This window comes from Falco naumanni, chromosome 2 (genome assembly GCF_017639655.2).
Source record: "Falco naumanni isolate bFalNau1 chromosome 2, bFalNau1.pat, whole genome shotgun sequence".
Lineage (NCBI taxonomy): Eukaryota > Metazoa > Chordata > Aves > Falconiformes > Falconidae > Falco > Falco naumanni.
Window position 1 is genome coordinate 17,680,053 of NC_054055.1, and position 16,067 is coordinate 17,696,119.

A 16,067-nucleotide genomic window follows, 5' to 3' on the forward strand; every position below is an offset into this window, starting at 1 on the left:
GAAATGTGTAATCTTTCAGGTTCGGAGCTATCCTGTGCTTTTATAAGACATAAATTATTAGCCAGATCTGCAAACTCCCGTTTAGAAGATTAATGGGTCATCATCAAAACAGGCAATTGAGTCTTGAAATGGGCACTTTAGTCTGAACTCCTTTCAAAAAACTGGAATTTAAGGTTTGTCTTCTGCATGGGTAGATAATGGATTATTTTCTCCGTGTGTACACTTTTTATAGCTCTCATCACCGTAAGCATCAAAGTGCTAAAGAAGCACTGATGGATTTGTCCTTGCAGGCCTGTAGGTTATAAGGTACTACTCCTATCATCACTTATTTTACACCTATGGCACTTAAACTGAGAAAAGTATGCTGAACTGCCAAGGTTAGAGAGAAACAAAATCCAGAGTCTCCCTTCCCCAGCCTCAGCCATAAAACCATCTTTCCTGCCTAAGATGGGGTGTTCAATTTTTTTGATAATTTCCTGTTACTTTTGGGGCTGCTAAATCCAGAGTTGTTTAACCTCTGCTCTGTGGAATATGGGTGTCTGATCCAATGTGACCATAAAGGTCTCTTGGGGCACTGGTTCCACCACAATGTCGTGTCCCGTCCCGTCCCCCCCCCCTCCCATTTTAGACAATTATGCCATTTGGTGCCTTAGATATACATAACTAACTGCATCTCAGGCTACTAAAGTTGGGGTTTTGTCCATGCTGTTCTAACAGGAAGACAGCTGCACGATTCCAATGCTCTGATCTTAAAAAAATCTTCTGGTTTCCCACCAAAATCAGACTAACTTGTGCAGCTGCAGTATCTTACAGAGGCAGTCAATATATATTATTTGCATCGCTTCCTAGAAATAATTATAATATTACAAATAACATCAAGCTGAAAGAGATTTCTTTGGCTATCCTGCTGATAAAAGGTATGGTTGTTTTTAGCAGGACCAGTAAGCTAGCCCAAAATTTATAAATTTGTATGTGTCTGATTCCATTTCCAGACAAATAAGTTTTTGACTAAGCAGCACTGGGTGTCTCCTGCATCTTTAAAAACAGGTAACTTCTTTTCCTGCCAAAATACATAGACATTCTGCTTAAAATTAATCATCCATGTTTTAAAAAAAATACTCTTTGTTTTAGTCTTAATAATGAAGAAGATAATTAGTTACTGCAACACCAGAGAAACAGAGAGGTGACTATTAGCTAAAGGCTTATGATTGCTTTCAAGTTTTCAGGCATGCTAAATTCAGAGCACAGATTTTATTGAAAAGGCCAAGCACGTAAACGTTGTTGTGGCACTTCATTGTTATCCACTTTGCTCAAATTGTTTTTTTCTAGCTTTTCCATTCCACAGGATTCTTTGATAGAGTAAATTCAAACAAAAAGTAGAAGTTATTGACAAACTGGAGGTAGAATTAGCAATATTTTTTGTTGTTGTTGGGTTGTTGGTTGTTTTTTTTTTTTTTGTCTGAAAAAGAAAGAGAAACACACAGAGATGGTAATTCCTCTTCTGGCACAAGAAATGTGCCCATGAATGTTAATTTACTTCAGACCATAACAAAGACAGCAACTTTGTCATTGTAAAAAGAGACTAAACAAAGGAAAGTATTGATACTAATTGAAAAAACCCAGCCCTGTGTGGTTCTTGAAGCACATGAATCAAGACTGCCTAGAAGCCTCCTGACAATAACAAGCCCCAGTGCTTCCCCCCAAATGCTACCTGTTTCTCCTTCTCTTAATCTGAGTCACTCACGGCTCTGACCTCATGAACGTATCAAGAGCTGTAGTTGTTCAGGGCTTTTTGCCCTGGCCAGTATGGAGTTAACGAAGGTGCACAGCTGCACCAGAAGCAGTTGGGTATTTCTGTTGCATCATGCTGGGCCTATTATTCTGCTGAGACCTGTTATTTTATTATAATAAGCATCAGAAGCAAGATGATCCTATATAACTTTGCATAATTTCTACTGATGTGACGTAACTCCTAATGAAGTCCACTACCTGCTTCACTTTTAAAGCATTTCCATCTTTTCTAACATCTGATGGACACTGTACCTCTGCAGTGTTGCTGTACCCCTGCTCCCTCCAGCACAGCTGGATGATTTAAGTGAGGGCTGGGCGCTGCTTGTGCTCCCTCCCCGAGCTCAGGGAGAATTCCTCACCATTGCTCAAAAATCAAATAAACCCACGCGCAGCCCCTTGCTACAGGGCACACCCGAAAATGCATGAAGTGTGCCAGCTCCTGTCACTCCAGCCCCAGGTGCAAACATCTGCTTCAGGGGGTCCTCAGCCCTCAGACTCCTCAAGGCCCTTTCTTGGCTCATTTATTCTTCCATTGATTGATTTTGGCCTCCCGGTTGCATAACAAGGCACCTTCATATCCTCAGGTCATTTTGGAAGGACAGTTTTGAATAGAGAGGACTGGAAAGCAAGGTGATTAAGTGGGTGGGGAAGAAGGCTGATAAGGAGCTCTTAATAGTCACTTTTACATGCTATTATTTCTAAGCAAGATAAATAAATACAGAATGGCTGTAGGGCCATCAGACACCACAGCCAGGGGTGTGACACAGGAAAGAATGGCAGGTAAAGCAGAGAAGGAAGGGAAAGCAAATGGCTGCAGAGTGGGACAATTCCAGCTCTCTGAAATTGCACCCTTTCCTCCCAGATAGTCCGTATCACTTCAATGTACATCCATCTAACAGAAAATCTAATGCAACTCTTCTTCAAGACAAGGAGAAAAAGAAAAACATACATGTAATAGGCCAAAAAAAAGAGACATTTTTGACTAATCTCTTTTCCTTCCTATTTCTGTCTACTTTACGTCTCCACAGTCTTTTTCCTTCCTATGTCTTACACTTCGTGAGACACCAAATAAAGGTGGAATTCAGCCTTCCTAATTGGTAACTGGAAGTCTTCTTTATGTTTAAACACAATGATCTGTTTATTGGAAACTGCTCTTCTGTAGTACCAGCCATCTCTTCATGTCATGCTGTCTGAATAATGCCTCTTGAAGATGGGGGAGAAAGAATAGCATCGCAGTCAGACCCCGTGGGGTTATAAATAGTATTCTAGCAGCCTGAAAGGCTGAAGCCATCATTAAGCTGCATGCAGCTGTAGTGGTGTAGGTGGGTGAGTAAGAGCAACTTGGAGATGGGATAATGGTAACCTGGTACACAAGGGTCATTTTTCATTGATGGCGTCACTCCATCGGGCTATTGTGTTCTCCCTCAACTGGGTCTCTGTGTTCAACAGAGCTGAGCAAGCTCAGCAAAACAACCTCGGCAAAGCACATTGAAAAGAAGATTAGAGAGGAAAAGTCTTGTGTGTGGTGATTTTGTGATAAACCTTTCTCAGTTTGGTCAGTAATTGCCTTTATCGGCAGCGGAGTAAATGCAAGGGGAACTGGTCTTTGGGAAGCAGCATACCAGGTTCCTGTATAGGGGCAGCGATGGCTTTCACTGGGCAAATTAAGAAGTTAACACAGCAATTTAACCCAAGCTGTCCTTTGAGTGTTTTCCTTAGCAACGTGATTCATTTTCTGGAATGGATTTTTTCAGTGCCAAGACGACAAAGGTCTTGAATTTGGAAAATCCCCTTCAATTTATTATTACTGATTTGGTTGCAGATCTACACAAATGGAAAAATCCTACATTATTTTCACACAGTTTCTATATAAAGCAGATGAAAATAATTAGCAGCCTGTGTCAGTTTGTGCTTGCATACACAAACATACTACTCTTCCCTCATTTCTACACTGAATAAATTGGGATCGTGGTCTCGCTCCCAGTGAAGTCAGTGGGGGAGTTGCCTTTAACTTCAATGGATATGTGACTCAGCTTTAATTCCCCCTGTGGGACCTGTCAATGTGTAAAGATTCCTTGGAGGTTAATTGCTTGCAGAACAGTCTTTGCCGGGGATGTTAAAGGAAGGTGCAAATTGCAGAACTGGAGCTTTAGTTATGTACTGCAGCCTGGAAAAGACACTGCTGTTTAAAGCAAAGGGATCTCTTATTTCAGTAATCCCGCATTTTAATAATTAAATTTGGTCAGTCATTAATTTGAGTATGTGTTTGAGAGTCACTTCCTTTGCCATCTTGCCCAATAGCTGTTGAAGCAGGACAAATGCTTTTATATTTTCCTGAAATTATTCCTTTGGGCTCTTTTTAAAACTACCTTTAAAAAAAAACACAAACAAAGCAACCCCACACTGCTTTAAAACAGGCTTTTAGAAAGTATTTATAAAAGAACCACGAAAGAAATAAGAGTTGTGGGAGTGGAAGAGAGAATTTCTAAGTAGAAAGAATCATTCTCATTTAGACTTTTCAGATTTGAGTGACTTTATCACTGTGAAAGCTAACAGATGTATCGCTACCTATTAAAAGCTGGGTGGTGGTGGTGGTGGTGGGGTTGTTCCTTCATCATTAAAATTCTATATTCATTCTCCCATGTCACATTTTTTGTAATCCTTTCCCACCTGTATTACACTGTGAATAATCCTTCTCATTCCTTGTCACATGCACATTAAACCTCTTTTAAATTACAGACTTAGAGCTTCTAATACAAGCATTTCATTTTTGTTGCAGTAAGTTTGATGACCATTGCTATATCACTATTAAAAATCTCATGCATATACCAATCTAGAATTTATTCTTGGAGTTGTTCTCTTCATCGATTACTATACTTGGTCAACCAGAACATGCAGTGCTAGCGCTGCCTCTCAGTTCACTGCAGCTTTTGTTACTCATCTGGAGTCAAACGATCAGCCTGTAAATAACATGGTATACAGCTCAGTTTTTCAGAAATACCTGTGAAAGTGCGATGAATTTGTTCTTTGTTACACCTTTTCAAGCCTTCCCAGTGGCACATAGTATCAGTCCTCCGAAGAAATAAAAAAGCTGGAAAACCCACCAGGAATGCCACTTCAAAAGCACCTTTTTTAAATCATAAATTTAGATGAATTTTTGCTTTTTTAGGACTGTAGAAAAATCTTGGTATAGGAAGGACTAATGGGAAACTTTAGTCTGTAACTTTGAGGAAACACTGTGGCTTGTTTTTCTTCGGGTATTGTAAGAAACTGGAAAGTGTTCAAGTTTGTAGTCAGAAGAGTGATTTGCCATCTTTCTCATGGCAGTCCTGTTGGTAAATTTTGCTTTGCATCATCTTACTAAACCTTGGTGTGACAGCACCAGAACACTATATATTCTTCCCAGCCTTGAAAAAAATGGTAATTCAGATTAAGAAAAGATTTGGGTAGTTACTGGTCCCCAGTACAGGAAGTTAATCCTGCTCTCAGACACAGTCTTCGGTGTGCTGCATCTGTGCTCTGCTAAATGGTACGCATGTGTGGAAGGACAGACTCTTGATTCAATGAAGATGCAAAAATTAGAAGTGGGTTTTCACATACTACCAATAGAAAATCTAGGACAAACAAGTCTGGAAGATTAAACTATAGTATTTACTTACAGAAGCTTGACAAATGTCCAATTGACTAAATACTGTTATCTCTGTAATTGCAATTTTCTAGGTATTTTCTTTATTAAATGTAGTGACATTTAAAGAATATAGCATACAATATATTCTTACTTCATTATCTAAACTGAGTTTTTAGCGTGGCTTTCTAAGGAAATTAAGTTCATGCAAGATGTTGTTAGCCTGTCAGTTCCATCATTTCTATCTCTTCAAGCCATTTTTAACCTGCTGCTTCAAATACATGTAAAAGAAGGGTTCAGAACTCAAAGTTACCAGAATTTCTTAAGTTTCAGAAACACTGTTGGTTAGAAAAAGGAGAGACCCACATTAGTGGCTTAATTCAGCTCAATAGTTTTTTTCTGCTTTGTCTTTTTGTCTGGCTGGTAGATAGAGAACACAGGAGGAACAAGCCCCCCTTCTCTGAGGGGGCTTGTAGATTAAAAAGGATATTCCGAATGAGTGTGATGGATATACCTGGCATATTTATGGAAAGGAATGTACAAAGACACAGCAACGTAAATCCTTTGAAATTCAGGTTTGAATAGTGCTGTTAGAAGCTTTCAAGCAACCAGCACGAATCCCTAGAGATACCTGGGAGGCTGTGAGACATGTTTACAAGACCTGTTGAAAGCTTTTTTAAAGTTTACTTCTGAGATGCTTCTTGCCTCATAGGAACAAAATAATATTTCCTTTCATGATGCTGCTAAAGTTGTTCTCGTGGTCATTTCAGTGCCATTGCTGGGTCCCTTTTCAGAGGCTTCCTTTTCCCAAGGTCTGAAGCAGATAAGGACTATCTGTGCTGCCCCAGGTAGTCCCAGGCTAACACAAATCACCAGCCACAGTCCGTGTGGACCCTCTCCATACAATGTCAGCGCTGACAGCCTTTATCTCCATTTACTTCTCCTTGTTTCCCATGGTCAGCAGTGTAAAGCAACCACTTTGTCCCTCCATGTGAGTCATTATTCAAAGCTCACTCCTTCCATGGGGTGTACCATAGCGCTGGGGCCAGCCAGACCTCGCCTGGTGGCAGGCGGTGCCGGCTCCTGCTGCCTGCCGGAGAATCCTGTGGTCACTCCCAGAGTTATTTGCTGCTTCATTTGACCTACATCCCTTAAGCCCATTTGTTTGCCTCATCCCCTAACTACACCTTGCCTTTGAGAGTACGCCTGCACTGCTCTCCAGAGAAGTAATTGCCGTGTGCGTGTGCAGTCACACCGGTCTCGGAGGAGGGCAGTGGGGCTGGTGGCCTGCGTTACTTCGTTAGGGTGTCTGCTTTGCTGTGCACTCTGTGTCATCTCCTTTTTCCTCTTACCTGAGCTACTTTAAAACGGTTTTCATGATGTCCACAGCTCCGGTCCAAGCGTAGAAATATTTTTAGACAATAAACTACCTGAACAAGGACGACCAGTCTTTGTCAGGAGTCATGACGTGGGGCTGGAAGACATTGTCTCACAGCGGTTTTGTTGCAGTATACAAACGCCGTTCAGATTGTGCATAAAGTGTTCTTGCTGTTAAGTCTGAGGGACAAGTAAAAAAGTTGGCCAGGCTTGGGACAGAAAGACAGCCTGGGAACCAGCCGTAGGTATCTGAAAAAGCTTGCAGGTTGGCAGGTGCTTCTTTTCCAGCATGTGTATCTTTAAGCTGACTAAAGCAAACCACCCTTAGGGGAATATGCTCATTTATTCACGGGTAAGAAATTTGTATTTGGCACCACAAACACAACGGGGCCCCCCATCCGCTTTAAATACTAAATAGCAATATATGTTACGGCTGGTTTTGTTAGAAAACAAGCAGCTAGCTGCTGAATGTACTCTGCCGGGGTGAGAACGAGCGACACGTGATCTGAGGCTTTTTACAAACATTCGGGGCTTACTGGGAGGATCGGTTGCAGCCTGTGAGGAAGGGGGCTCCTCAGCCCGCGGATCACTGCCGGGACAATCACCCCGCGCTGGAGAACGGGTGAGGAGCGGGGTGGGGGGGCTGGCCAGCACGGGTGACATTTTCAAAGTACTAAAGGCGATCAGCCCTGCGTGGCCGGATCCCGTCCGGCGGGGCATCGCCGCCGCGCACGGCAGATGGACAGGAGACTCCTTCCAGCCAGCGGCAGCGCCGGCGACCCGCCGGGAGTCGCTTGGGGGCGGGCGGAGCGGGGCAGACCCTGCCGGGGGGAGGCCCGGCGCTGGGCGGCCGCAGGAGCCGGGGGTTCCTGCCCCGCCCCCGCCCCGCCGCGGCGGCCGCTGCCATAGCGATGCGGGAGCGGACAGGCGGCGGCGGCGGGGTCCCCCGGCTCCCCCCAGGTAAGGGCGCTGCTCCGCGAGTCGCCTCCCGGCAGCTCCGCGCCGCCAGCCGAGTTTTAAGTTTAATGTCATGGTGTTTGTTCTCCGGGCTCTCTGCCTGCTGAGGTGCAGTTTCTCCCAAAGCCGCTTGCTCCGGGAACTTCTCTGCCGAGAGCAGCGTCTTGCTCTCTGCATTGTTAGATATTATTTTTCCGCGTGGAAATTTGCGAGCGATGCAAGAGCGCAAGGGCCGGCCGGCCCCCCCCGTGTCTGCAAGAGCGCTTTGTCCGGCCCGGTGCCGCGGCGGCGGAGTCAGGCTCCACCCGGCTCGGCTCGGCTCGGCTCGGCCCGGCTCCACCCGGCTCGGCTCGGCTCGGCTCTGCCTCGCAGCCCGGCAGCCTCCCGCCGCGCCTCCGTGAATGAGGGAGATTAGAAGCAGGCGTCTCGCTGAAACACAAGAAAATCCTTTTATCCCCAGAGGCCGGCGGCTGCCAGATCGCTCTGGAGCGCGCTGCGGGGGGAGCAGCCGCACAGCCGCTGGGCACGGGCCCCGCAGCTCCCGCGTCCCACGCCGGGGGGGTGGGGGTTGGGGGGTCGCTGTGCGCGACCCCCCGGGCCCGCCCGCTGCAGCCTCCCCGCGGCGGCCGCCCGCACCTCCTGCGGTCCCCACGCCTCCCCCGGGCCCGCCGACCCCCGCGGCCGCTTGGATGGGAAGGAGACAAAGAAGGGGACGGGGCTGCCTCCCTCGAGCACAGCTGTACCTTCTGTCTCCTCGTTTCAGGGCGCCGGGGCGGGGGGGGGGGGAGCTCCCCCCTCCCCGCCCTGGCAGTGGCAGGTTTGTGAGGATCCCGCTGGCTCTTGCAGAGAAAACCGCACCGTGACCTTCGTTGTTAGCTGGTACCAGCCTCGGACTGGGGACACCGGTGGTTCCTGGGCACGGTGTAGCACGGCGGTGCAAGCGCCTCCCTGCCGGGCAGAGACCCTGGCTGGGGCAGGGGTTGGGGCACCGTGCTCCCGAGCAGCAGAGCAGGGTTTGGGCTGCTGGAGATTCGGGCAGCTCAGGGGGACATCCCTTACACAGCACGTGCCAGTTACAGGGACTCCGGTCACTTCCAAATCCAAGTTTTCATTGCGCTGTCATGACAGCACAGGCCGGCTTCTGGCTTTACATACTTCCGAGTCTTGTTTTCTTTGGCTAGGGAAAGTGCTGTGCACTCGATGTAACTCTTAAATTCTCCAGCTAGGGAACAGATAAAACAGGTGTCGTGCAGCCTTCCAACAGCAGCAAGCGTAGGAAAAAAAGATCCGTGTTTTCCTCTTCTTTGCCTTCTCTTTGAGGGTTAGGTGGCACCTGATGGTTGTGCTCGTGTTTTTGGATGCAAACTTCTCTCGTGTGTTTTGGGGCTTAGTGCTGAGTGTATGAGGAGGAGGGCTGGACTGCTGCTGTTGGGGGTTTCTTTCCCTGAAGTCTGCATGTGGATTATATTTAGTGTTGTAAGGTAGGTGTGGTAGTCATACTGAATTTATTAGCTTGTTAAGTATTAGAGAAACAAGTACATATTGAAATTATTCTGGTCTCTTAAATGGCTAATGAATTCATAAAACCCTCAAAGTGTAATTGCATACCTTCTCATAACTGCAACACACCTTTGTTCATGAAAAAAAACTTTGTTACCCATGTGTCTTTATTTCCTACGTTGGGGCTCAGACTTCTTTTACTGTCTAAGAAGATTTCTCTAACGGTTGCTTTTGTTTTCCTCGTGCAGGCAGCGCAGCCTGAGGAGCTCACTGCACCCAGTCAGTGTGAAAGCAAGACAGACCAAGGTGCAGGAGATGAAGGAGAGGCAGCAAGGTCAGCTGCTGGGGACAGCAGCGTCGCTTTGAGCTGCCCCAGCCTCCGTCTCCATGCGTACAGCGTCGAGAGCATGACAACATTTCCGAACGGCTGTGGAAATGGCACCACCGTTACTTGTATAGTTATGGATAATAAAGAGCCCCCAAACCAGGCTACCTGTGTCAGTCATAACGGGGGATGCAGCACTGGCAACAGTCATGAGGAGGAAATCCAAGAGGATAAACTCAGCCCTTCCAAAATCATGCGCTTTTTCACCACCCCTCGGAAACGGGCTAATTCCAGTTCTGACAGGCCTCGTTCTCTGGTTCTGATGGGCAGCTCGTCCTCGTGGAATGCTTTGTCTTCCATCAGGAAAATGGGATCTTTCAAGAAGTTGAAATCTTCAGTTCTCCAAGGAATTCAAACAAGGGAATGCTCAGACATCTTAAATGAGAATGGCTTAGGCAAACATGGGTCAAACGGGACAGTGGTGCAAGTTCAGACTAACAGGTATTCCTATTCGGGGCCTCTACATGATTTCCAGAATGCAGGGGATGGTTTAGCTTCTGACTGCTCAGATGCAGAGGAGAGCGATGAGTCTTTCCTGAGGAATACTCACCGCTCACGCAGCATCAGGCGAGCTTATGGTGCTGGCCGCATAAACTTGCTAGACACAGATAAAGTTCAGAGTCAACACAACTGTACTAGGCCGACATCACCTGTCATTGCAGAGCCAAAGATCTGTGAAATTTTGGTGAAGGACTCTGAAAACAACAGGATCATTTATCGGAGAAGCAAAAGTTCAGATAATTTGAACTTTTTAAAAAAAAGCTCATTCAAAAGGAAGTCCACCTCAAACCTGACCGACCTCAAGGTTGCAAGTGAAAAACAGATGCCAACAGGGACTGTGAGCGTTACTTCTGCTGACTCGGACAAAACCAGTGGGAACCTGGAGAGGAGATCCAAGCGATGGAAGAGCCCTATCAGGACAAAGGATTTTGACAGAGTTTTGAAACTCGTCAGTAATGTTACAGATGTTGCATGGAAGAAGGATGGCCCTAAAAGCACAGCTCCTTCTCCTAGCGAGCAGTCCCAGAGAACAAGGTCAAACAGCAGGCTGCACGATGACTACTCCCGCAGGGTTTCCAGCAGCGCAGATCATGACAGAAAGAGATGCACCTCCCCAGTGTCTAGTCCAGACTCTTCCTTGCCAGGAACGCCTTGTCTGCAAAGCCCCACAGTTGCTCAGGATAAAGAGGCTGAAATGAATGTAGCTGTTGCTGAAGACAAAAGCCTCAGGACCTCATCAGGTATCCCAGACTCCGACAGCTTATCACCCACGCTGAATGACATCAGTCCATTTCCCAATGAAGTGTTTTATTCGGACTCGGATGAACCAAAAGCTACCCAGCAGTTTACATATGAAGCTGAAAACCCTCATGTTCCGGTCAGGCCGACGACTCCAAAGCCTCAGAGTCCCACTGCAGAGAAGGATTTCCAGGGCACAAACCATCACAGCACATTGTCGCTGAGCTCATCGGAGAGTGAGGAGAGGTTCGAGGTACCGGGGCTGAAGCTGGGCAGGCACCCTGTTTGCTTCCAGGACTCGGTGCAGACAGTGTACTATGACGATGGAAATGAAGACAGTGGCATAAGCAGCCACTCTCAGCTAAGCCTCAATTTAACTTCAGGTGCTGAAGAGAAAAAGGAAGAGGTAAGAAAGAAAACAAAATCCTTTAGAAGCTGTATATAAATCTATAGGTTTTATTGACGCAAAACAATGCAAAATGACCTGGATACTAATGGCTATTGCAGCTTCTTGATGCTAAAATATGCTGACAGCTATTATTTCCTTGAATATAGTCTCTTTGGATGCTAACGTCACATTATTTTTACTTTGTGCATTAATATCAAAGAAAGTTTTGGCAGCAAAGCTATTCGTGAAAGTTGTCAAGGGCAGCTTACTGCACCCTGCAGATACACCACCTTGTCATGTGGTCTTGTCAGACTTTACCAGCCTAAGCAGGGCCTGGCTGTGTTTCCTTCCAAGCTGAAAGGTCTCTGAGGAGTCTGTATATTTTGAAGTAGCGTTGATTCAGTGTGAAAGCTTTGCCTGTGGAAGCCTTGCAGAACATGGTAATATATGTAGAGCAGTGTGGTGTGAAAGATACAGTATACAGGTTTAAGCATTCGTTGTATCCGATGTTTTAACTGTGCAGTGATGGGCATACTGAGGGTAAAATGGTGATTTATTTGCCGGCAAATTTCAAACAGCAGTACTTTCTGTGCTGGGCTGAGTGTGTTGCTACTAACGTTTTGGTGTGAAGACACCAGCATTTCACTGCACCTAGTGCCTGATTTCATATTTTCAGTAGATGGGTAGATAGATGTATTGCAGCACCTCTGAGGTAAGTTCATGTTAATAACCTTGTGCCCTTACCTGAAGCATTGTGAGTTGGCACTGAAGCGGTTGCAGTGATTTGGCAGTGTTGGTGAAGAGCTGTCACATGTATCCTGCACCCATCTGAAACGGTGTGGCTCACTGCAGCCCCAGTGATGTGTGGTAATGTGGTTTTGAGCTATTTGGGGTGAGGCAGGAGAGAAAGGTTCGCTACTCATTGGGAAAAATGCACTGGGGCAAAAATCCCTCTGGATCTGTATGTATATGGAAACCATTTACAAAATAAAGCTGACACGTCTTTTAAGCCACCTCAGTTTGACTGAAAGTATCATGTACCTTAGGCAGTTGTTGCAGCTGCAGATTTCAGCCTTTCATGCTACAAGGTCTTATTATGTCTGTGAAGCTATCTTACTTTTAAAAGCTTGGAACGTTTTTTGCGAACTGGAGAAAAGAGTTTGTTTACTGTAGTGCTTGCAGCGATGGCAAGACTGGAAAAATAAACCCGGTGTAACTGTTAGGGCTCTGAGGTTACTCTTCTTCTGGAGTCCCAGAATTTCCCCAGCCATCCTTCTTTTCCAAAACTCTTACTTAAGGGTGAATGCTAGGCAAGGGGATGCTTTCACACTGCCAGAAGAGGTGAGAGCCATAGTGTGGATTTATCTCCCTTCTATTTCTCAGGAATAAAATGGGAGGTAGAATTAATGCTGCTCATCTACCATCTAGTGGTGATCTGTGATCATGGCCAAAGAAAAATTCAGCTGGTCCCTCCCCTTGGCTCCGGACAAACCAGTACAGTTTTTAAATGAATGTGTACTTTGGGTGGATAAAAGCTACTGTAGTTTTAGTTTTAACACCACATTCTGTTATTATATAACATGCAATTTAAACTTTATATTACAACATATCTTAGGTTAATTTTGAGTGCCTTTTAGTGCTCTCTTCAGTTGTCTAAAATACGGAGTGTGTGCTGGTGGCAGCTCTGGGTTTGTGTAGCAGGCAGGTGGCTGGCATGGGAGGGAGCCCTGCAGAAGAAGGAAATGGTGGCCAGGGGATGGACTCCTTGGCTGTTGAGCGGTGAGGTACTGTAGCCCCCTCCCTCTGCAGTGAGCGCTGCCTGGAGTCCCTGCCTGTGGCAAAGCAACTGCAACCACCCAAATGATGCAGCTGCATCCAGACCTCTCTTGGATGTGGTAGCTGTGGATTGGAAGCAGGAGCTGTGCACGACAAGGTTTACTTCTGCCTTACTATGCAAAGGGTATAAACTCTGTATATATATACATATATATATTTCCTTTTTTCTCCCCGTGCCTGCTCCTCATCCCATGCACAGCCCTAAAGCTGTGGCATTGAGAATGACTACAAAACAGGGAGAGTGGTATGGTTTCTCTGTGCCATTTCTTTGGAGGGTTTCATTGCTCATTTCCTTCTCCTTTACAGCATGCTTCCCTCAGTGTGGAGGTAGCTTGGTACCAAAGATACTTATGCCAGGTTATTTTTTAATTGGAGTTTATTCAGCCTGCAGGCACTTTTATGAATGCTGCATACTCGCACAATGAAGTCATTGGGGTTTGAACTTTTGACTACAGTTCATTTTTAACTCTACATCTCTGTGTTATAGAACTGTACCCACCCAGCAAGTTGTTCCTGTGATAGACACTTGGTTCGTTCTTGACAACCATTTGAGAGATAATGCTGAGCCATGCAAATCCCAAATTTTTAAGATTTTGTCTGACTCTGAAATACAGTGTGCTGAAGGACAAATCTGAACTGTTTTGATGTTTCATGCATCTTCTTTTCTGTATGGATTTCATGTAAAAGCCAACATGTCTTTCAGTACAGCCACTAAAATCTCTGTGGCTTGGAGACATATTTCAGTACAAACCTTACAAGGTGCTAAATGGTCAGACTCAAACGTGTTCTTCTTTAGGGACTCCAGCCATAGCTGGAAGGAAACTAGTTTATTCCCTTACCTGCTCATCTAGTAGATTAATTGGCAAATGAAATCTATGGAATTTGGTCCATCTCTGTATTCTCCCAAATACGGAAACCAAACATTTTCTACTTTGCTTTTCCTCCGACGCTGTAAAGCAGATGTTGCAGCATTCACACAAGGGCATCTATCCGTTTAGCTGAATTCCCATGTGATTTAGCCTTGAGATCCTGTCACTTCTGTCACTTTGTTGGTTTCACCGAAATGCAAGATTTGGACTGGAGCAGAGGAGATGTCTGGCCTTCCTGGTTGTTGGTCCTGCCAGAGGTTGGTTCCCAGGGAAGAGCTAATTAAGTGCAGCCTGGATCCACGCCTCAGCACTTCTTAAGCTACAGAGACATGAGTCACCAAAGCCTGTCTGTGACAGCCCATGCTTTCCCAGTCTCTGCTTTATGCCACTGTCACTTGTATTCAATATGTTGCTTTTAAATAGCATCAAGAGATGATTTAAGTACAAGTTTGTATTTGGACTGTTTCGCATAGTCTTTACTTTCCTGAAGAAGACACCCATGTCACTGTAAAGTGAAAACTTAAACTCTTCGCTTTGGGCTGGCCTGTACCAGCTGCTGAGGCTGCCTAAACAAAATGCTGTTCTGAATGTGTTACAAAAAAGACAAATCGAGTCTTTCACCTGGTCTTTCACAAGCTTTTAGAGCACTTGCAGTTTAAGTTCCCTTGCTGGCAGCTGGCTTCACAGTACACCAGACTTTTTATTACTTGAATGCCTTATCTGCTTGACTGTAAGTGAAATTACAGTGAAGAGGGAGTTCTGCTGTAATTAGGGTTGAGTCACATTTTGTTTGCAGACTGTATTTTAAGTGCTCCGAGCTCTGTCTGTTGACTCATTTATGCTCGTGCCATGCAAAAGCCAGTGGTTCCAGCTAATCCACAGCATGCAGTCCCCCAGCACTCAGCTGTTGGCAGAGCTGAGCTGGACTGTCCTGTACGGATCTCTGGGCTGTGAATATTGAGCATAGGTGGTTTAACCTGGGGGACAGCTTATGGAGGAAATATGGAGAAGATTCAGCTCTGTCCTATTCAGCTCATCCTCCCTATTTCTTGCTTCAGAAAGTGTCCTTACAGTAACGGACCAAAGGGTGGTGGCTGGATGTGGTCATGTTCGATACCCACAAGGAGCATGCAGTACCTAGGAGCTGAGGATGGGCATTCTTGGTAGCTACCACAAGCTCCTGAGTGCTGTGGGGCTGGGCATGAGTGCATCTGCTGGGAGCTGGCTGGTTTCAGCTCTCTGAACTGTTTTTTTCTGGATTTATGCACCTCTGGTTCATCCGCATGCAATTTAGTGTGGCTTAATCAGCTTAATCTGTGTAACGGAAAATGTGCTAAACTGTGAAGGATAATTAGGTAAAGTGAATAACAGGGAGGGAAGGGGGGAGCTTCTTAAACTGGGTTTGCTCCTATGGGGCTTGTAATTTGGAGCAAGGGCCCATCTCTCCAGTGGCATGCTGGTCTTCCTGGCTACAGGGCCGAGGGACAGCGCAGCAGAGCACCATAACAGGCTCTCAGCAGCATCTCCAACAGCACAGTGGGGTTTCAGTTACACTGAGTGACACTGGATTTACACAAAACTCTCCGAGCTGCTCTGCACAAGCCAGGATACATACAACATCTCCACAGTTGCTCAAAGAGCGACTTCCAGGAGCACCTGCCCAGAGCTAAAGCAGAAACCACTGTGCATTGCTACAAACCCGAGCTGCAGTCGATCACTGAAATATGATGCAGAAGGGAGCCCTCAAAGGACATTAATCTCTTCCCGTTGCAGCAAAAACTTCCAACTCACTGCAGCAGAGCTGTCTGTATTCGGTACAGCCTGTAATCATTTGTTGCTGTATCCTCTACTAGGAAGAAGAAAAACAAGGCAGTGGTGATGGTAATCTGAATTCTGGGTCAGGTTAAATTTTAGACCAAGTAACTCGGCAGTGCTGAGTAAAACTGCCATTCTTGAAGGCTGTACAGTAATACAGGAGTTACCGTCATCCCTGCAAAAGGTTCTGTAGATGCTGAAAGGAGGAGCTCAGGTGGACTCTGCAGTTAGCCTGGGGCAAGCTGCTTCCTCTCCTTGCTGCTTGTGTGCTCCTCTGCTTCTCCA

At 45.9% G+C, this 16,067-nt stretch overlaps 1 protein-coding gene across 5 annotated transcripts in view; it reads left to right on the plus strand.

Moving 5' to 3' along the window:
• The window catches only part of SPATA13 (spermatogenesis associated 13), a 161,915-nt gene that overhangs the window by 103,718 nt on the left and 42,130 nt on the right, over positions 1 to 16,067 (plus strand). For 3 of the 5 annotated variants that reach the window (XM_040583444.1, XM_040583446.1, XM_040583448.1), the window contains exon 2: positions 9,499 to 11,280. In XM_040583444.1, the coding sequence (XP_040439378.1) occupies positions 9,499 to 11,280 (1,782 nt within the window). Of the gene's footprint in view, positions 1 to 7,395; positions 7,416 to 7,705; positions 7,754 to 9,498; positions 11,281 to 16,067 lie in introns of those variants that run through there. The other 2 variants (XM_040583449.1, XM_040583445.1) reach the window with 2 other exon arrangements.